Consider the following 22,115-nt stretch of genomic DNA (forward strand, 5'->3'; position numbering starts at 1 on the left):
TGCAGGACTGTTTTAAGAGAAAAGTTCAAGGTTTTTTTTTTTTTATAATGGGAGAAGCGTAATTTTTTATTTCAGGTCCTAATCATCTTCTCGACCTCTGCCCCAATAGCTGATAGTCCTTGCTGGTTGGACTCAGGATCCCCTCTCAGATGTCATCTAGTGATGGCCCTGGCCCCTCGGCTCCCTGCTCTGACTTCCCCAGACAGTCCTTCTAGTGTTCGGCTCTGCCTTTGCTGGGCCAGCATGTTCTGCTGCATTACTTATGGTCTCCATCAACTTTTTTGCATCCACTCCCATGTCGTCATGCTCTCCCAATCAGCAGAACACATGTAGTGGGTGACGGAGAAGGGAGACCGCAATGCTTGATAAGCTGTTCAGCAGGGATATGCAATGCAAAAGCCTCCTGAGTTATCACTGCAGGAAAAGTTAGGTATCTGTTGTTGCAATACAAATAGCCTTTGGTCACCTTTCCAGGGAAGTACTTTATTTGGAGATTTGCTTAAGGCTTTCTCAAGAACTAAATAGTTGTTTCTCTTCCTAAGTTCTACCTGTCTCGTTTTTTTCCTTAGGGTTCAAGAAATCAGTGACTTACAGTATGAAGAAAATGTATAAAATGACAAAAGGATGGCTAAGGAAGACTTCCTGATGTCCAAGTTGTGTACATACTATGTATAGGTAAATAAACAGACCTCTTTTTCTCTGCAACTATTGTGCAGTTGGTACCTGTTGCTTTACCTACCTATGTAAACTGTGGATAGGTAGCAATAATTATACTATGTATACACAAATACTTTCTCACATGGGGTGCGGACCTCATTGGGTACAGATAATTTGCTAAAGGCTGAGGGAATTCATTTGCAAGTATACTTAAGGTTTTCCTGTGTGTATTAGAGATTTGACTCTGAAATACATTTGCCAGAAATGCTTGTTTGCACATCTGAAAGCAAACAAATAAAATTCCTGTATGTTTGATAGAATCTGGACTATTTTGGAAAAGAAAACTTTCTTCTCAAGCTTTGTCTTGTTCTCTTCTCCAGTCTCTTCTGAGGAGTTTATAGAATTGTGGGGTCCAGTTGAATTTTAACTAGATATTAAAACTTTCCCCATACAATGCTTTCTTTTTTACATTAAGTCCATTTGAGCACACATGTATTTTAAGAGTGCAATATTTACTCTATAACCCTTCTGCAGAGTGGGATCCATCAAGAATACATTTTTCTCTCTCACAACCCAGAAAATACTTAATGAGAGAGAGGCATTTTGGAGGATATATTTCACTGTGTGTGCCATGTCTGGGAGCGTAGGTAACTGAAGAGTTACGAGCCGGTAAGGTATCTTAAAGGTCAGCCATTCTTGGCAATCCTTTTAGTTGACAGCAACATAACTCACAATCAAGTAGTGGCTGGGAGGTTATATTTCAAAACAAGGTCAATTTTCATTAAGCTTCTGGGTCCAGTAATGTGTAAGTTACACAATATATTTTAAGTGTTCTGCACTACCAACTCACAAAGTACTTTAAAATCAGTCTGGTTAAAATCATGGAAATTGTTGTTAGTTACAGTATAAACTACTTGATTAATGTAAATTGTAAAATGTGTGTGAAAATATTGACCATAAGGATAGAACCTATTTTCCTCCAATTAATCAGATCAGCTTTACAAAAGAGATTCAACTACCATATTCCTATTACTTGTCAATAAGTTATTAAAGATGCGGTCAGTGGAGGCATTGACCTTTTAATGTAAAGAGAATCTTTGATATGGTGTTCTAGATGTATCTGCTGTAGATAATGGGAATGTTTGAGAATTCATTTTTCTCTTCGGATCAAGTGGCTTTACTTACTTGCTTATCCAAAAATGACTTTTCTTAACAGGTGTTCTCCATATGAAGGGTCTTGACAGGCATCCTTTTTCTCACTATTTGATCTGGTTTTAAAGCCAGTGGCAGTTGCAATAAGGGAAAAACATTAATATAAAGAGGTTAGGAATTTAAAAGTAACTTTCCCACAGACTATATCTTTTGTTGCATAACCTTAATTTCTGAAATCTATCATTTGATTTCATTTAATTAGAAGTTTTAGGAAAATCTTAAATTACAAAAGGAATTTTAGGGTGTAAAACTAGCTGTTACCTATTTCCAAGGAGTAATTTAAGTGTATCATGCAGCTTGGCAATTTGAGTGGGAAGCTGAGGAAATAACATACTGTAAGATCAACAAGGAGTCTGGTGGCACCTTAAAGACTAACAGATTTATTTGGGCATAAGCTTTCGTGGGTAAAAACCTATACATCTGAAGAAGTGAGGTTTTTACCCATGAAAGCTTATGCCCAAATAATCTGTTAGTCTTTAAGGTGCCACCAGATTCCTTGTTGTTTTTGTAGATACAGACTAACACAGCTACCCCCCGATACTTGATACTGTAAGATGGCTCATTAATTCAGTTCTGCTTTCATCACCATTGAACAGATGTTACAATCTATGATTTTAAAATCCTGAAGAGCTTAAAGTGGTTAAATTTTAAATCTAGAGTCAGTAAATAAAAATAGATTGTTCCATTGAAAGCTTTATTTGAATAAGACTGGTAATACAGAACAATGAATATCCTCCCAAAGCCATTGTTCCTATTAACTCCCTTTCCTATATGTATATTCCTAGCATTTAGTCACCCATCAGTAGTTGGTTACAAATCTTGGAATAGGGGCAAGGAAACCGGATGAACATTTCTGTAGTGTGTATACTTTTTGATAGTGGTAGGCTTTAGGTTTCCAAACTTCCAGGAATACATGTTAGGCTAAAATTTCCATATTGATTGTTTCGAGGAGGGGAAAGTAGAGACCGCAAGGAGAATGGCTGAAAACCCATTCCTTCCATGAGTTGCCAATATTATAATAGTAAGTCTCTGCTTCATACTATTAGGTATGTTAGAAAGGCTCAGAAAGTTGGTTTGCAGCTGCATCTGTACCTGTGGAGAAAGACTATGAATCAGTAAGCCTAGGATATTCAGAAATGCAAGAGAAAGTGAAACTGGGAAAACAGGTTAGTCTCCAAGCACAAAGAAAAAGAATATCATCCTCACATAATAGGTGAAAGGTAGTGTCATCCTTGCATCACCTTTAAATAGAAAATAAGTGGCACTGCTTTTAACTGTGGCATATTCTGCAACAAAAATTATTCAGATTAGGAAACAGTTGTATATCTAGCTCTAGCATTGTGCTTTAGGAGTCGTAAGAGGACAAAGTGTGAACTCTTCAGAGAGGGGAATCTAACTAAGTGGCATACACAAGGAGGATGGGGTTGAGATGTAACAAAAGACAGAACAAAAGACAGAGCTGGGGCACATAACTAGTTAGTTCCTCAGGTTTTTGTTGGATTTTTTTTGGGGGGGGGGGGTGTTTAAAAATAAAGGTTCTGCTCGATAACCTGCTAGTCTTGTGTACAAAATACCACTTATCTTAACCAAAAATAGATATGGAACAAATACTTGAATAATCCCACAAATGATGTATTTTGGAGTAAAATGAGTACAAATTTTCTGAAATCAATTCCTGATTTAAGAATGAGGCTTATTCAGCAGCAAATTCTTTTAAGAATGTTGGACACCATTCAGAATGGCAAAGGTAGGAATAGGAGATAATGGCAAGACAAATGCAAGCCTATTTCCTATGCTGTTCAAATATCTCGAAGTATGATGTTGGAGGGCTAGATGAGTGTAATCACCCCACTGGAAAGTTAAGTCCCAATTTGACAGTGTGCTGATGAGCCATCCTGCATTCCATTAAAGTGGAGGAAGTGCGCCAGGCTGCAGGATTTAGTCCATGATAAAAATCATTAAAAGGAATGTATTTCTCTGTAGAATTGTATTTTTCTGTGTATGTGTATTCTGTTTTTGTAATCAAACTTTGAAAAAATAAAAATATTTTATATCAGGAAAATATCCACAGTGGTTTTGTGTGGAAAAAATAATTTAGGTTCATAAGGTGTCTTTCACTGAACATGGGAGTGAAGATTGAAAGAATCTCAGTAACAAGAATCTACAAACCGAATGTATATTACCAGATAATTCAAGTAGAGAACTAAAAAATTGCTCCAACAAATTAACCTATTTGTTGTATCCTCTACATATTTCACATAGGATGTACCAGTTCTTCTTACCTGAGGGTGGTTATAATTCTATTACACCTAGAGGCTTCAACAAAGACCAGGGTTCCACTGTGCTATGCATTGTACAAACACACAATAGTTTTACAAATGTGAAGAGCGTACATTCTAAACAGGCAAAACAAAGGGTGGGCAAAAGGAATATCAGTATCCCCTAATTCACAGTGAGGTGAAGAAGGATTAAATGACATGTCCACGGTTTAAAAAAAAAAAAAAATCTGTTGAAGAGCTGAGAACTGAACCCAGATCCCCAGTCCAGTGTCTTGTCAACGATATCAGATTTTGATCTGTAAAGTCGTAAATGCTTTGTCTCCCATTGCTTCAGTGGCTGTCTCAGAGATTTCCTATCTGCTGCTGAGCCTGTTAAAATATTATGAGATGCCTGAGCTAATATCTGGCTAAGAGCACTATTAGCAAAGCTCTTAAGTACATGCTTAACTCAATCCTTATTCACATTAGGGCTTTATGTTTCAATATGACTGGACCTCAAAGATTTGATTCTAACTACATTTCCATCCTTCGGTTACTTTCAGTTGTTTCTTTGTTTTTATTTTTTTAAATAAGGCAAATAGGGAAGTATGAATAGACCCTTCACTAAAAAATCCCATTAGGATGTTTTATATTGTAACATACTCATATTTCACTCTTTTCATCAGAGTCCTCATTGACACAAGATCTTGGGATAAGCAATTGGTTATGTTTAAAGTGAGTGAGGAAATGCATTAAAGGTGAGTTTGAGCTGTAGAGGAGGGGGTGAGAGTTAGTTTCTAAACAAACCAGAAATCTAATAATGTTTTAATGTGGGATTGCTGTTTTGAGAGGTGCCCACCCATGAAAAATGGTTCAAAACTTTAGAAATAACTTGATCTGATCTGTGAGAGTGAGGTTTGACCCCAGTTTCTGCTATAGAGCAGAGTTGTCTTCATTGTGAGCCTACTTAGCTGAGCAAGGGCATATGTTTAATAAGTAATGTTCTCTGGGGTGGGGGGATGTATTGCTCTCTGCTCAACAGCTAAGTAAACATTTTTATGTGCAACAGATGTTTTGTATTGAGCCAAACCCTACAAAGCTTTAAAATGCATGCCCCTGCCAGTGGCTCAATCTCTTTCACATTACAGGTGTTACTTTATTGTAAAGATTGCCTGTAACTTGAGTTGGTTTTATTTGTCTTAAATAACTGAAGTATGCAGTACATATCTTTGCTTGGCTTTGTGGTGAACTTTCTTTGTTCATAACAACAGAATGGGCCATTCCTTATCCTCCAAGGAGAGGATTAAAAATCCCAGTTTGAGCATGCCTAGTTTACTCCATCTGTTGATACGTTACAAATATTCCAGTCTGTGTAGTAAATCTTGTAAGAGAGACTTGAAAAACTTCTCTTTTGGTTGGTGTAGGCAGAAAGCTTTTCTTTCAATGGGTTCTGCTCTGTAAATCATTTATCTTTGTGCTTTTAAAAGTGTCCTACCTTTCCCCTTGAGGCCATTGGTCTTGCATGTATTTAGCTTTTTGGCAGAAAGCCATGAATGAATCATAGGCAAGTGCAGCACACATTCTGAGCTCCTCTCTTTTGTACAGTTAATGTTTTACATTTAATTTTTCTTACATTTTTCTATGTGTTTCAGATATTTTTGTTGCTTTTGAAGTTCCCAGCAATGGTTAGAAATGACACCTTGCAGTTTACAGCTGTAATTCACTAAAATAACTAGCAATCATGGCGTGGAAAGCTAGTTTTAGGAGCACATGTACTGGTAACTGTCTTCAGTGTGATAAGGTGTATTTGCCCTTCTACAATGTTAGTGTCTTCGTCTACTTCAAATTTTCATTTCATCTTTAACTTTGTTTTATTGCTCTCTCTCCTGCCTAAACCGTGCCATCCTCCCATTCTCCTGCACGTTTCCCTGCTGCTTGGTTGCATCTCACCTGGATTTAATTTCCAGCTATTTCATTCTCTTCTCCCCAAAACATTCATTTCCCTGGTCTCTGGCAGCTCCAGAACTTGTTTCCCCCACCTCATCATCCTGTATGAGCAGTGTGCCTAGTAGAGGCAGTTAGGTGGGTAGCTCCTTATTTCCAGGTGCTTTAACAGGCATCCAAGCTTTCTTCTCAGTGAAAGACACTGGTAGAAGCTACTAGACACTACCATAGGTGAATGCTAATGGGAAGGGGGTAGGTTTAGCAGATAAAATAAAAAAAGAACAAGTTAAAAATCACTTAGAAAAGTTAGATGCCTGCAAGTCACCAGGGCCTGATGAAATGCATCCTAGAATACTCAAGGAGCTAATAGAGGAGGTATCTGAGCCTCTAGCTATTATCTTTGGAAAATCATGGGAGACGAGAGAGATTCCAGAAAACTGGAAAAGGGCAAATATAGTGCCCATCTATAAAAAGGGAAATAAAAACAACTCAGGAAACTACAGACCAGTTAGTTTAACTTCTGTGCCAGGGAAGATAATGGAGCAAGTAATTAAGGAAATTGTCTGCAAACACTTGGAAGGTGATAGGGAACAGCCAGCATGGATTTGTAAAGAACAAATCATGTCAAACCAATCTGATAGCTTTCTTCGATAGGATAATGAGTCTTGTGGATAAAGGAGAAGCTGTGGATGTGGTATATCTAAACTTTAGTAAGGCATTTGATACGGTCTCGCATGATATTCTTATCGATAAACTAGGCAAATACAATTTAGATGGGGCTACTATAAGGTGGGTGCATAACTGGCTGGATAACCGTACTCAGAGAGTTATTAATGGTTCCCAATCCTGCTGGAAAGGCATAATGAATGGGGTTCTGCAGGGGTCTGTTTTGGGACCGGCTCTTCTCAATATCTTCATTAACGACTTACATATTGGCATAGAAAGTACGCTTATTAAGTTTGCGGATGATACCAAACTGGGAGGGATTGCAACTGCTTTGGAGGACAGGGTCATAATTCAAAATGATCTGGACAAATTGGAGAAATAGTCTGAGTTAAACAGGATGAAGTTTAACAAAGACAAATGCAAACTGCTCCACTTAGGAAGAAAAAATCAGTTTCACACATACAGAATGGGAAGAGACTGTCTAGGAAGGAGTACGGCAGAAAGGGATCTAGGGGTTATAGTGGACCACAAACTAAATATGAGTCAACAGTGTGATGCTGTTGCAAAAAAAGCTAACATGATTCTGGGATGTATTAACAGGTGTGTTGTGAGCAAGACACGAGAAGTCATTCTTCCGCTCTACTCTGCTCTGGTTAGGCCTCAGCTGGAGTATTGTGTCCAGTTCTGGGCGCCGCATTTCAAGAAAGATGTGGAGAAATTGGAGAGGGTCCAGAGAAGAGCAACAAGAATGATTAAAGGTCTTGAGAACATGACCTATGAAGGAAGGCTGAAAGAATTGGGTTTGTTTAGTTTGGAAAAGAGAAGACTGAGAGGGGACATGATACCAGTTTTCAGGTATCTAAAAGGGTGTCATAAGGAGGAGGGAGAAAACTTGTTCACCTTAGCCTCTAAGGATAGAACAAGAAGCAATGGGCTTAAACTGCGGCAAGGGAGGTCTAGGTTGGACATTAGGAAAAAGTTCCTAACTGTCATGGTGGTTAAACACTGGAATAAATTGCCTAGGGAGGTTGTGAAATCTCCATCTCTGGAGTTATTTAAGAGTAGGTTAGATAAATGTCTATCAGGGATGGTCTAGACAGTATTTGGTCCTGCCATGCGGGCAGGGGACTGGACTCGATGACCTCTCGAGGTCCCTTCCAGTCCTAGAATCTATGAATCAGCACAATGGGACCAGCTAGCTCTCCTCACACCAGGCAAGAGCTCTGCAGACCACAATTTGAGAAACACTATAGTAAACTCTATTCTATCTGGACAGATAAAGGGTACTTTAAATCAAGATTTCTCAGACCAGAGCTGGCAAAGTAGCAAAGATAGGTTGAGTGGAAAAGTCCCTGTCCAGATGCAGCGCCTATGACTAGGTCTACACTACAGGGTGGGGGTCGACCTAAAATACGCAACTTCAGCTACGCTATTTGTGTAGCTGAAGTTGCGTATTTTAGGTCGACTTACCTGGCTGTGAGGACAGCGGCGAGTCAATCGCTGCCGCTCCCCGTCGATTCCGCTTCCGCCTCTCGCTGCGGTGGAGTTCCGGAGTCGACGGCAGAGCGATCGGGGATCAATTTTATCGTGTCTACACTAGACGCGATAAATCGATCGATCGCTACCCGCCGATCCGGCGGGTAGTGAAGACATGCCCTATGTCTGTTAGAGCCTCACTTCTCTCTGCACCCACCCATCTCAGAAATGTCAGCAAAAATTTGGTCTCATGAATAACCACCTAAACAATACTTCTGTACCCTGATCCTAGCTGTGCAGTTACACCCATACTACAGAGGTTACATTTTATGTAATATAGCATATTATGTATGAAATTGGGCAGCTGCTCCGGAGAGGATGCTCACTTCAACTAATATGTCCAGTCCATCAAAGATGGGTCGTTCTCCCCCTGCTTAAGGCCTCTTTTTGTTGCAATAAGTAGGACATAATTAAGATTTGCCAGTTCTTCCAGGTGTTTAGCCATATGAAGCTTCAATGATCTAATGCCATATTTAGAGTATCTGAAGTTGAAATTAAAAAGAGTCTGCACTTCAATGTCCTCACCTATGCCTGGGGAGTTCTCTCCTTATGCAAGAATCAACAGGTAAAGTATGCCAGTCAGTGCATTTGACTAACAGACTGAGTAAGGTATCAGAGGGTAGCCATGTTAGTCTGTATCCTCAAAAACAACAAAGAGTCCAGTGGAACCTTAAAGACTACTGAGTAATGTAGCTGCAGGATTAGTTAAAAAGCAGATAGACTGTATAGTTCTTAGGTGACTAACTTTCCATGGCCCCTCCATAATATCCTGTAGTTTCGGCATGCGCATTGATGCTTTGAGCAAATAGCCTTGTTAAAGAAAATCATAGAGGATCTATCTTGGTACTTTTACATAGTTTCAATAGAAAATGAATCTTTCCATTACTTGCAACTTGAGTAGAGGGTGAATAAATCAGAATATCCCTTTCCCTCCCCGCTCCCCCCCCCCCTCCCATAACTAGAGGCACCAAAGAATAGGATGCCTTTTCCTATTAGATATTTTTAAATTTGCGAACATGCTCTGGTGATCAATGTGAGGTTAATGTTTGTGAAGTTATGAGATCTATTGTAAGATGTTCAAAAAGTGCGAAGCATTATTACCTTTCCTTTTAAGGCAATGTGAATCACCTTTTAGTTGGACCTATTTTCTGCAAGTGTGGAAAGGTTTATTCTTTTGTATATGTTATCTTGCTGGAAGAAATAAAGTATGGCTTGGTTTGTATAGCTAATGACACAAAACTTCTGCCACACTCACTATTTCAACTGTGCCACAAAGATTTGCAGTTGATAAAATTTCATTTTACCATATTTTGAAATTATAAATCTGCCGTAACAAAAACTTTAACTAGACATGATTACTGGTAACAGGAGAAACAAGAGCAAGATGCTTACAGCCTATGTTTTTGTGGATTTTTACTCAGGTGCGTTACGTTGAGTAAATTTAAGAATAGATTAAGCTGTAATAAATAAAAACAAAGTTTGAGATCAGATATAAGTGTAGTCACAGAAAAAGAACATTGCAGGTAACCCTTGAAACCTAGTCCAGAATCTTATGTCTCAGTAGTGTCTTCAGAATCCAGTCATCTGATCAAATCTTTGTCTGTAAATAATCAGACTTTTACATCATTTTCTGGCACTTAAAAAAAAAAAAAAAAAAAAAAAAAAAAGTAGTAAATGCAGTGGCAAATCCTGATATACGAAGGGCTAAAGTCTGACCTGATATTTACTCCCCATGCATCCCTGTTGACTTTAGAGGACTCCCATAAGTTTTAAGTCAGGGTAGGAATTGGCTCCTAGAGGTGGTCTTCCTTTCAATAGCAGTTGTAGGCAATAACATCATCAGTTCTGTTCATTTTGCTTCACTTGCTTTTCCATTATGCCATAGGACTCTTTAAAATCCTGGATCTGCTACTGAATGCATGGACATCCTGCTTTATGATACAAAGAAAGAAGAGCTAATGAACCAGCTATATGTCTCACCCCTTGCCTTACAGAACCCTTCCTATATGTCTTCAGTCCTACACTATATGGACAGTCTGTTTTTTGGGATATTTGGTAAAGTCCGATGTTTGGAACCTCAAACATATTTTTATTTATTTATTTATTTATTTTTTGCTGAAATCTTGCTAGTCTCTTGCTCTCCACTGCCTCAGCGCTCTGGAGCTTAGGTATGTGTTCTGGCCACTGTGATATCACACAATCTATCATTTATTCCTAACAGCCCTTATTTTAGTTTTCTTATGCTTAGCTTTTTGTTACCTTTAAATGTATACAAAATAGTCACTTCCTTTTTTCTGCTTTATTTATAACTTCATTGGGAATGCCTCTTCAAGTAAAAAGGAGTCCTTTTTTTTTTTTTTTTTTTTTTTTTTAATCCTGCTTCATATTTTACCTGTATTGGACCATTTGGAAAAGTGGAAACTTCCATCTAGTACTATAACATAGCTCTTACATCCACTTACAAAATGTGCTGGCTTTAGCAATTGGGGGAAAGGAGGAAGAAGGGGACACAGGTGACAGATGCAAGTCATGTCACTTATAGCACTTCTGGAAGACACTGATAATATGGTGATGAGGGCAGTATGAGAACTTGAATAGATTAGAGTACCCCCTTGTTTTGATTGGATAAAATGCCTGAGCTTAGCAGTGCTCCAGACCAGCAGCAGCTGTACTGATTTAGTATGGGACCAATGCTTGAAAGTGGTTGGGACATGCCCTTTCTCACCCCATTACTCCTGGCTCTGTGGCCTATGGAACTTTGAGCAAGTGCAAAAACCTTGGAGGGGGCCCCTAATTGGCACTTCTGTCTTCATGTACAATAAGACCTTCTCTGAATTGATAGTTGTCCATAAAGGTGGCGAGGTTCAAAAGAGCGTCAAGGAATTAGGTGCCCAACTCCTGTTGAAGATGAATGATACTTGGATGCTTAGCTCCATTTGTTGTCTTTGAAAATCCCACCTGTATTTGTTGCACACTTGCTCAGTGGTTTACAGGCATTGTAGTTCAAAATTTTTAAAGTAAATTTTATGAGCAAGTATAGCTTTTTGGTGGTACAGAATAGTCATCACATCCTGCAATGAGGCAACCTATACATCCTTAACTTTATAATATTGCTACAGTAATTTTGTATCTGGCCAGAAAAGGCAACCTGTTCAGATTTGCTTGATCCTGGATCTTAATGAACTGTGACTGTACAATGGCTTGTCTTTTCTCCTGTATGAACATTAAAGTAAAAACAATGAACTCATTGCATTTGTAGTTTGAGCTTAATTTTTGTTATGAAAGCTGTGCATTGCATAATGGAAATAGAAAAGGGATGGAGCTTGAAGAAATTTTCACAACTGTTTGTTGGTAAGTGCATGTTAAATATGACTCTTTTAATCCAAAGACTGACTGTCCTGAACATTTAACTACATCAAAGGCTAATTTTTCTAAAGGGCTTTTGTTTTAAAATTATGTCTGTATATCGTTTATAACATATCATTATACTGTCCTGTCTTTTACACTGAAGTCTCTATTTGAAGAATAGCTTCTAAAATAACAGTGGTCACTGTTAATTCTAATAAACATATTTTAAATAAAACTTTACAAATAAACAAAGTTTTAACTCCAGAAAATGTTTTCAGTTTAATATTACAATGCCAAACAATGTTACAGTACTTCAACCAAAAGGGAAAACCAGTGAGTGTCTTGTATTTCAACAGCCTTGGATACCCATAGTACTTAGGACTGGACTTGCCTCTAATCTAGAACAAAACAAGTAAGTCAATTGTGGTCCAACATTCTGATGCAGCAAAACTAGAGTCATTCCTGTTTCTATTGGACTCTGAAGTTACTTGGTAGTTCTCTTGAACATAGTGCTGCTGTTTTGTTCCTGCTCCAATTGAAAATACACTGTCTCTTTTAATCTTCCTTAAGGGGATGGAGAAGACCAGTGGGTCTCAGACTTTTGTATTGGTGACCCCTTTCACACAGCAAGCCTATGAGTAAAACCCCCGCATAATTTAAATTTCCCAGTGAATTCTTCTAGGTATGGAGGATGAATTTTCATACCTGGTCCAAACTTTACACAGTGTTTCAGCTGCCCCCATCTCTTCAGCCCAGAGAGAACAACAGAGACACAAAGGTAAAGCAAGCCTTTCCATTGGCTCTTTTGGTCAGGTGCCCACTCCCTTTTCTTTACCGAGGGACTTTTTAACCCTTTACAGGTAAAGCAAGCAGCTACCAAGAGGGTCTTTATAGCTAACTGGCTGGCTGGGTGTCCATAAAAGGGAGCCCATTTCCCCCCCACACACACACCTTCATTTATCACAATAACAATTTACAGTTTGATCAACTTGTCTGTGTGGAATTACTACAATTTGACACATCATGAAACAACAAAAATACCAATATTTTAAAATTTTGGAAATGTTTTCTTAAATCTTCCCATATATGCTACAGTGGCATGAGTTTAGGCACGCTTTTGATATAGCATAGCAATGCGAATGGATCTAGATTTCAAAATGAGAACTTTAGATGTAAAGCTTAGTGACACTAAAGTACACCTCTACCCTGATATAACGCGACCCGATATAACATGAATTCAAATATAACGTGGTAAAGCAGTGCTCCGGGAGGGTGGGGCTGCGCACTCCGGCGGATCAAAGCAAGTTTGATATAACGCAGTTTCACCTATAACGCGGTAAGATTTTTGGGCTCCCGAGGACAGCGTTATATCGAAGTAGAGGTGTATCTTTTAAAAAAATTATTTGCATATGGAGCTATGTGATTTGGGATAGATAAGAAATTTCTTGAAGTAAATTTTACATAGCTGGTGTCAATTGTAAACTCTGACCCATGATGATATTAAGGCAAGATGTAGATAGAGCCAGATCCAGAGTATAAACTATACTGACAAATTAAATGTTCCAATGTAATAGTAAACCTTATTAACGCTGACAATATTTTGTGATAGCTTTGAAAAGGGCTTGCTTACAGTGGCAAAAACTAATCATCTTTGTGTTGTGCCTGATTGTGCCGAATTTCAAGTAGTAAATTAGGAACTTCTGTTCAGAGAGAGCTGATTTCACAAGCTCCAGTCTGTTGCCAAGGAAAAGGCCTGTAATGTCATTATTAACAAAACTGTAAAATCACAATAAGAGGAGAAGCTGAAACTCACTGAACTCTGCTAAATTTCTCTTGTAAGGGCTATGAATGCCAGCTGGCAACTTACCTCCCACATGAACACTTAAGAAAAAATTTAGCTCTTTGTTGTTGTGCACAAGTATATCTGACTGAAAAGGCTTATAACAGCGTTGTGCCCCAGACCTGCCAGCTGCACAACCATATGAACTGAAATCAATTTTTAAAACAAATTTCTTTAACAAAGCCTGGCTTGTAGCGTAGCCTGTGCCAAAGTATTCCACTGCTGCAGGGAGTGTGTGTATTAGCATAACGCCTCCAGAGTAGTAAAATGTGGTATTGCTTGTGTCTGTGTATGAGGAGAGGTTAGCTTAGGGCATTCTTTATTCAAATGTGATGGGGGGGGGGATATTTAATTTCCTTATATGGCCATGGAGCAGGTGTCAGGCTTGATCCCATAACCCTATTGAAATTAGTGGGAGCTTTCCCACAATAGGCACTACAGAATTGGGCCCTCAGCTCTACCTGTAGCCTGTGACAACACTGCAGATAAAAAACATGTTTCACACTGGGGTTTAATAATAAATAGTGGTAGCTGGTCAAACCAATCCCCTATATTTCACCTAGAACTCCATTGGAAGCGAGTGCAGATCCTGGAACACAAGTGTAACTTGTCCATTGTATGAAACGGTAGTTATGAAATGGGCCACAGTTTTCTGCATATTGTAGAAATCCCTGTATCATGATGCAAATGGAGGAAGAACTGTGGCAAGTTCCACAGCTGAGGAAAAAAAGGTTACAGGTTACAATCACCTTGCCAAGATCAGATGGTAAATGCTTTTGAAATTGCTATTAAATATCCCACAATAGCTGTGGATCCAACAAGCACCTGATGTTTCAAGCCCTATACTTAACCTAATCTAAGGATTAATCACAACACCCCAACCTAAGACAAAAGGAGTTTGAACTGAATGGCTGGAGATTGCTACAATTTGTGAGTAATCATTAGCGATTTTAGTTTAGGGAACGTAATGAAAGTGTTTGAGAGGGGAAAAAAATTAGACATGTAAATACTTCCTGGAAGGGATGGCGTATTAAGGGGTGGAGGAGTGGGGGGAATGGTAGAAGGATTTGGGGCTGCAGCAAGCGGTAGGAAGTTATGGGAAGGTGGATAAATGGGACGGGTGGTAGGGAAGGGAGGGACCCTGGGGGTTCAGTGAGGGACGCCTGGTATCTCTAGCTATGCCTGTGCACCCCAACTCTTGCATGCCAGCCACCCTGCACTCGACAGGTCTGTCAGTGCACCCCAAACTCCTGCACCTCAAGTCTCTGCCAATGCACCCCATAGCTCTGCCAGTGCAAGCCAACCCAGCCCTCCCCCCCCACACCATACTCCTAAAATCTTTGGGCATGGGATTATTTAGACATGTCAATGCTTCCTGGGAGAGGAGGGGTGGGTTTAGAGAGGGAGCAGGTTTTGGAGCTGCAGTGAGGGGAGGGGGATACATGGGGATGGGTGGTAGGGGGAAAAGGCTGGGGGCTAAGGAAAGGGAGGCTGGGGCAAGGAGGAGTGGGACAGAGGTAAGTGTAACTTGGGGGTGAGTAGAAGGGACACTGGAGAACCGGGGCAGTGGCACCTATCAGTGCCACATTTGTATTCTCTCCTCCTTTTAGCCCTTTAATAGTATTAGATGGAATCCTATGGCTGAGAGTGAATGGGTTGTAAAAGGAGGTGAAGAGCTTGTACATTTTAGCAACTGTGGAGTAGGCAGCGTAAAAGTGTGTGTGTGTTAACAGAGAGTATTAGGGCATTGCTGAAAGGGCAGAGTTAAGAGTTGCATAGCCTTAACTCTGCATCTCCTGGTTTCCAAAAGTGAGTTTTGCTCAATTCAACATTCCGCGAGGGATGGCATACTACCAAGCAACCTTAACTTTGCAAGAATGTAAGTTTTTTTTTTTCCAGTGAAGAATATAGTTATTTGTGTATTTTTTGCTTTTCTATCTGCTTGGATAATGAATAGGCCAGTTTGACTTCAGCCCTTTTAACGCTGCAACGTTTGGGTTTAAAACTATTATGTCTCTTTTATGTATATAAATTCTACTGGCATTCATTTTTACAGAAGCTTGGTTTTACTACATTTAAAGGGTCTTAATTTTCTTCTTTTAGAAAACTTCCTGTTTATATATTTTAGTGTGTGCATTCAGTTGGTGCTATCAACAGTAGTTGGAATGAAGGTATGTTGCTTTTAATCAATAGGGAATCTCTGCTCTAACTGTTTTTTCTCTGGTTGATCATTTGCTAGATGAAAAATATATTTCTAATGTTTGTCATAAAGTACAAGACAATGAAATCTCAGCTTTCTTTCCTAGTGCATAGGATCTGTTGCCTAACAAAAGGGCAGATGAAAATACATTCTCTGAGCATAGGTTTCTGAGAAGTGGGCTGTAGTCCACGAAAGCTTATGCTCTAATAAATTTGTTAGTCTCTAAGGTGCCACAAGTACTCCTGTTTTCTCTGAGCATAAGCTTTCGTGGGTAAAAAACCCACTTCTTCAGATGCATGGAGTGAAAATTACAGAATATATGTATTTATTTATTATGTACAAATTACAGGCTCTGTAATTTTCAATCCATGGATCTGAAGAAGTGGGGTTTTTAACCAAGAAAGCTTATGCTCAAAGAAATCTGTTAGTCTTTAAGGTGCCACCGGACTCCTCGTTGTGTTTGTGGATACAGACTAACAGGGCTACCCCTCAGATTCTACGTTAATACAGTCTTTAACATCCTTTGTAAAATCCCTCCTTCCTTCTGCCTGTTAAGCACCCGAGTACAAGCTTAATTTAAAGAGCAGAGATTTCCTCCCCCCCAGGAATCCTAGATTTCATTCCAGCAGTGGCACCACTCAAAGCCTGCTCCAACCCCTCCCACAACAGCACGCTGCATTGAAAACAGTGCTGTGAACGGTTGGAGCTCGCCAAACATAGCAAGGCTGCTTTTGTGTGTAAAGCAGCAGCCCAGGGCTCCTCCCACCTTCAGCCCTGCTTGGATTTCCCTGCCTGTCTCCTCCCTCGAGGAGGGGGGATTTCCGTGGGGGGTTTTCCCTTCCCTTTCCTCTCTTTCTCTCTCTCTGTGTTTTCTCTACCTGCTGAGGATGTGATGTCAGGGTCTCATTATCCTAATCTATGCTGATCTCATGGGCTGGCCCAGCCAATGGGGTTGTCTGGCTCTCCCCACCTGCTAGGAAGAGAATTCCGCCGTTCCTGGGATTCTTCCCTTGGCTACTCAGTGCAGCCAGTGTTGTTGGGGGAGGCTGGGCCGTGCTCCCTTGCCGGACTCGCCTTGTTTGGGTCTCGGCGCTGGAGTAAACACCCCCCCCCCTTGCTCCTCCTGCAGCCGGAGCCCTGCTGCGCGCGGAGCCTGGCACTTGTTGGAGCCCCGGCCACCCTGCGTGTCCCGCCGCGGCGCTGTGGGGGGGAGCAGCCGCCCGCCCAGCCGCGTGGGGTGCGCACTGCACACTGGTGAGTGAGCCGCTTGGCCAGGCAGAGAGAGGGAGGCTGCAGCAGCAGCGGCGGCGGGCGGTGCGCCCTGGTCCCGGGAGCGGGTTGGCCAGGGCCCGTGGCCCCAGGTCCGTCGCCGCAGGGTTAGAGCCCGGCTGCGTCCCGGGGCGAGTGGGGCAAGTGCAGAGGGTGCAGGTGTTCGAGGAGGCCGGTTCAGCTGGTGCCCTGGTTACTCCCTGGCTACACTAGAGCAGCCGTGGGCCCTCGGACCTGGAGTGGGGGTGCTCGGGGCTGGCTTAGGCTGTGCCCCCGGTTGTCCTTCCTGCCGCCCTTTGTTTCAGGCCCCCCAACTCCTGACTTCTGCCCGCTCGGGCTGTGCCTGCCCTGAGACCCCCATGGCTCCCCGCACCCCGGGCTACACCTGCCCTGCGTCTCTGGCTCCCCACGCCAGACTCTGCCACGTGCCCCCTTTTGTCCTGGGCCTTTAGTTGCCTTTTGTGACCTCTTCCCTGGCCCTGTCCCACGAGCCCTCAGCTACTCCAGCCATGAGTGTAATGCAAATGTTTGGGTAGTGCCCATGTCTTTGCCTTGCCATGGGGGCCAAGGGAGCATCTCCTAGCTTGGCTGTATTACTGTGGGCACTGACTACAGCCACCTCTCTTCTGCATCCCACAGACTCCTCCTCTGTGTAGTCCTGAGGAAATGTGAGCTGGGGAAGCTTTCAGCTTCCTACATGTGCTGTGGTGTGGGGGATTTCCCAGCACAGAATATCTCCTGGGCTCGCTGGCAGTCATGCTTTGTACTGTACTTTGTACTGAGAAGCTTGGCCACGTCTCTCCTCCCTTGGTACCAAGGACCTAACTTGAGGATTGTAGCATGGCAAGCTCCATGTAGCGTGTGTGGAAGGGAATGCTTGTCCTTTCTCTGTTCTTGTGTTGGCGTTCTTGTGCTACTGTGTAATGCTTGTGGTGTAATGGGAAGAGAATGCATTGATTCCATCTGGCATTGAAAACCTAAGTTTAGTTTCTCACACAAAGTGATTTCAGATGATTCCATCATCAGGGAAATTGGCAGTGTGGTGGAATGCTGGATTCTAAGGGGGGAATGCCAAGAAAACCTGCCTTGCTTCTAAGCAGATCATTTTGCAGATTTTATTAGGACCAGTCATACTATTAGTAATCCTAGTTACTAAATCCTAGTGAGGGTGGGAAGGAAAACTCCCCACCCTGTTTCAGAAGGTGGATTTTCTCTGATTCCCTCAGCTTTCCTCTGATGTCCCTTATCCTCTCAGGGCTTGTCTACACTGGCACTTTACAGCACTGCAACTTTTTCGCTCAGGGGGGTGAAAAAACACCCCCCTGAGCACAGCAAATTTCAGTGCTGGGAGCTGTGCCCTCATGGAAGTGGGTTTTTTTTAGAGCGCTGGGAGACCTTTCTCCCAGTGCTCTGCTGTGACTACACAAGAACGTTGCCAGTGTAGACTAGTCCTCAGTTCCACATAGGACTGACACCTCCTTGCAGAAGAGGGGATGGATGGAACTTCCTCTGCAGCCCATGAGTGCCACCCCTGAGTCAGTCAGGAGTGTTACTCAAGGGATGCAAAGTGATTTTTTTTTCCATATCCCTTCCAACATCCATCTCTTGGAATGATTGTACTATTTCTACAATGCTCTCATACTCTGCCAGTCTATGTAGAGGTGGTTGGAGATCCAAATTCTGACTTGCAAAACTGTTGGGCCCCATCATTTAAAATTAATATTTGAGTTGACACAGGCTGAAGGCTCATATACATGCAAAAGTTTCACTAGTTATACTGATATAATTATACCAATATACCTTTACCTGTCTAACTATCATTTTCAATGCTTTTATTCTGGAATAAGAGTGTTCACATGGGAGTTGCATTGATATAGCTATATTTGGTCAGCTTAATTCACACCTTGACTTAAACTTTGCTATGAAACTTAGAGGTATAACTTTCTCTTGCAGACAAGCCCTGAAATTTCTTCAGCAAAATGTGGTTCTATATTGAAAAGTAAGTCTGTCAGACTGCTTTTTAGATTAATTGTTTAAATCTAAGTGACTCCATATAAAATATATTCCATTTAAAGAGATTTTTCTCTATCTCTCAGTTGTGTGAACTCACCCTGCGATTGGTGTCATACTGAATTTGTTCTCCTCAAGCATAATTGGAAGTAATAAGGTTCTGCTGGCCAAACTATGATTTCAGTGATACCTGGGCAACCCTGTTGCCTTAAGTGAGCTTTCACATGTATAACTGATTGGAATTTAGTAACTTTTTTCTATTGATACAGAATCCAGCTTACTTTAGCGGTGTTGGCTTTGGAAAGTGGACAGGAGTAAGAAGCAGTGAAAAAGTGATATAATTTTTAATCCTACTAAAGTAAACAGGTATCACTGAGTAAGAAGGAGCTTGTTTTGTTTGGTTTTATCAAGTAACTTTTCTGAGTTCACCCACACTTTAACTGTCTGCCTCTATCTTTAAAGTGAGACACAGTGTGAGATTAAAGAGTCACACTCACAGTAGAGCAAACTGCAGACATGGGAAACTCTGGATGAAATTCTATCGCCTGCCTTTATTATGCAGGAGGTTAGATTAGTGGCCTCTTTGGCCCTAGAATCTATAAAATCTGGCCATAATGGTCCTCCTACTCTTAAAATCTATAACAGATTGCATTTGGGATCAGTCTGTTGACATGGAAAATGTTGGAGGTCATAAATGCAGCCTTCTGGATCTGATTCTATTAGGCACTCAGTAAACTATACATCCATCTACCTAAGGAAATTGACCAGATGATGTCAGTGGTTCTCAGCACTGAGCCCTGATCTATACTTAAAATGTAGATCAGTCTAGCTACATCAATCAGAGGGTGTGAAAAATTCACACCCCGGGGGCACAGATTAAGCCAACCTAACCCCCAGTGTAGATATGGCTAGGTCAGGGCTTGGAGCAGTGGATTACTTATGTCAGTGGAAAAATCCCTTCAGTCTATGGTGGAAACACCTACACTATGGCACTAAACTAAAAACAAGTGTACTAGGCATGCCTACACTATGTTCACTGAGTCCCCCTGAAGTGGTCCTGAAAGCAGTTTAACTAGTAGTGTAGATGGGCCCAAATAGTTTCAAGCATGGCTAATAGAGAGCTGGTAGGGCTTGGTGAATTTCGTAGTGTAATCAGACCTTTCAGACTGTGTTGTAGGATCAAATAAGAAAAGCAGGGCCCTGAGGTGGGAGGATGTTCTTCTTTAAACATGCATACCTTTGATAAATAGCAAATAAAATACATTTGGAAAAAAATGGGAAGGCTAAGTAGATTGCTTTCTGATAAAGTTGAAAGTTCCCTACTAAGAAACGGTTTTTAAATTCACCTTATTGTCACTATGTATTGCAAGGGTCAGATCAGTGCATTATGTTACAGAAAGTGAGCTGCAATATCTTGCAAAAGTAGGACACTATAAGAATTCAGCTTTACTTTGAATTACATTGTTTTTCTTGGCTTATACTTCAAACATAGTTCTTAATAGTTTCCTTTTAAAAAGGTTACCTTATTAAAGGGGGAATATGCACATCAGAAGAAGAAAATAATGCAAGACAAATTGAGAAGCTTAAAGACAAGGGATTGTGTAACTGATGAATTGCACCATTAGGGCATTTCTAGTCTAACACAAGCATTACAAATGTTAGTTATTAAAATTTACATGTCTCATCTTCTGATTTTATATTATTTAACTTGCAAAGAACCAAGAGGGTCTTGGGTATCTATCCAGTGACCACATGAATACCAGGTTAGAAGGTCTAGTCTGTAATCTAGAACACCCCTTATCAAAATGTTATCTGCATATTTATTTTGTTCAAACACCAGAAATGGTAATGTACATTGTAAAAAAAACCATACTTGATCCTAATATTTTACATGATATTTACCCACCAAGATGACTTACAAGGGGCCACTGTTTACTCCCAGAAATTGATCTCTCTGGTGGATTCATTAGATTGATCAAAGTATCAACAATTCTGTCTTGTTTAACTTTGTCTTTTAATTGTTTATGTGCTGTAGTAATCGTTTAATCTATCATGGAATTGATTAGTGTTGGAAGAGGGTGAGAGATGATAAATGTTGTAGTGGAAAAAAACAATGCAAGGAAAATGGGAAATTATTGGCCTAAAATCAGCCATTCAGTTTTATTAAATATTTAAATTGAGAGTGATTTGCTACGGAATCCGAAGCATTCATGTATGATTCACGTGGATGCCTAATTTATTGCTGAACATTTCTAAAACCAAATGTACTGCCTTTATGAAAAAAATCATAGGAAAAGCATACTTAGTTGTATCTTCCACTTCCAGAAAAGTGTGATTGAGTGCTGAAAATGGATTGATCCAGCTGACATTGAGAGAAAACAACATTTAAAAAAATGTTTCCCACTGAATGTAGGAAGGTGGCAATGTGTCTCAACCTTGACTTGGGGGGACCAGCCCTGGGAGGAAAGAGGATAGTATTCACATTTCCATGCCCATTTGCTCTTTGGTTTCTCAGAACAAACTCTCAGTAAAAGTGACATCTCATTGTCATCTACTACATTAGGCTCTGGAGAGATTACCAGCTCATTTCACATAGGCTACTAAAATTCTTTTAAGCATGCATTCATCCAAAAAGATGGTAGTAATTCAGGTTACGGTGGGAACTGAATGAGAACCAGGCCCTAACTGATGATATGTAGCCTTGAAAAAGTCTCAGAATCTGTCTACTGAATTCCACAGCTCCTTCATTATGAAGAATTTGGAATCCTGTGACACCTCAGACACTTTATCTCTTACATTTAACAGCCATGGTAGTTTAGTCATCAGATTATTTACCAGTGAGTGCCATACGGATGAGTACAAATTATAAATCTGAGGAATGTGAAGTTTAAACTGCGAGGTTTAATTGTGATGTGTCTGTGGGTCATCGTCATGAAGTCTAGCTGATTTATATAAAAAATTGAAAATAGCTTTACATATGGTCCTTAGTCGCCCTGCTAATTTTTATAGTTTTACAATCACACTTTTTTTAATCTATCAAAGTTTTTTTTCCCCTTTTGTTGTGTGATTGAGAGACACAGACTGACAGAGGAGAAAGAGAGAAATTAACTATGTACAAAGCACTGCCAAAATGTAATGAGTAAACTAGTTGGGGGTTGGGGGGGGTTAAAATATC

General features: G+C 40.6%; 2 protein-coding genes across 7 annotated transcripts in view; both read left to right on the plus strand.

Moving 5' to 3' along the window:
* The window catches only part of TAMM41 (TAM41 mitochondrial translocator assembly and maintenance homolog), a 47,857-nt gene extending 37,226 nt beyond the window's left edge, over nucleotides 1–10,631 (plus strand). For 3 of the 6 annotated variants that reach the window (XM_054035837.1, XM_054035838.1, XM_054035833.1), the window contains exon 8: nucleotides 570–705. In XM_054035837.1, the coding sequence (XP_053891812.1) occupies nucleotides 570–646 (77 nt within the window). In that variant the 3' untranslated portion in view covers nucleotides 647–705. Of the gene's footprint in view, nucleotides 1–569; nucleotides 706–1,191; nucleotides 2,254–4,813; nucleotides 4,886–10,158 lie in introns of those variants that run through there. The other 3 variants (XM_054035835.1, XM_054035836.1, XM_054035834.1) reach the window with 3 other exon arrangements.
* A 6,041-nt stretch (nucleotides 10,632–16,672) lies between these two features.
* VGLL4 (vestigial like family member 4) overlaps nucleotides 16,673–22,115 on the plus strand; it is a 154,380-nt gene continuing 148,937 nt past the window's right edge. Inside the window, exon 1 of the mRNA XM_054035840.1 lies at nucleotides 16,673–16,915. The gene's annotated coding sequence lies outside the window, so the exon portion shown is untranslated. The remainder of the gene's footprint in view (nucleotides 16,916–22,115) is intronic.

The sequence above is a fragment of the Malaclemys terrapin genome, chromosome 7, assembly GCF_027887155.1.
Source record: "Malaclemys terrapin pileata isolate rMalTer1 chromosome 7, rMalTer1.hap1, whole genome shotgun sequence".
Classification (NCBI taxonomy): Eukaryota; Metazoa; Chordata; order Testudines; family Emydidae; genus Malaclemys; species Malaclemys terrapin.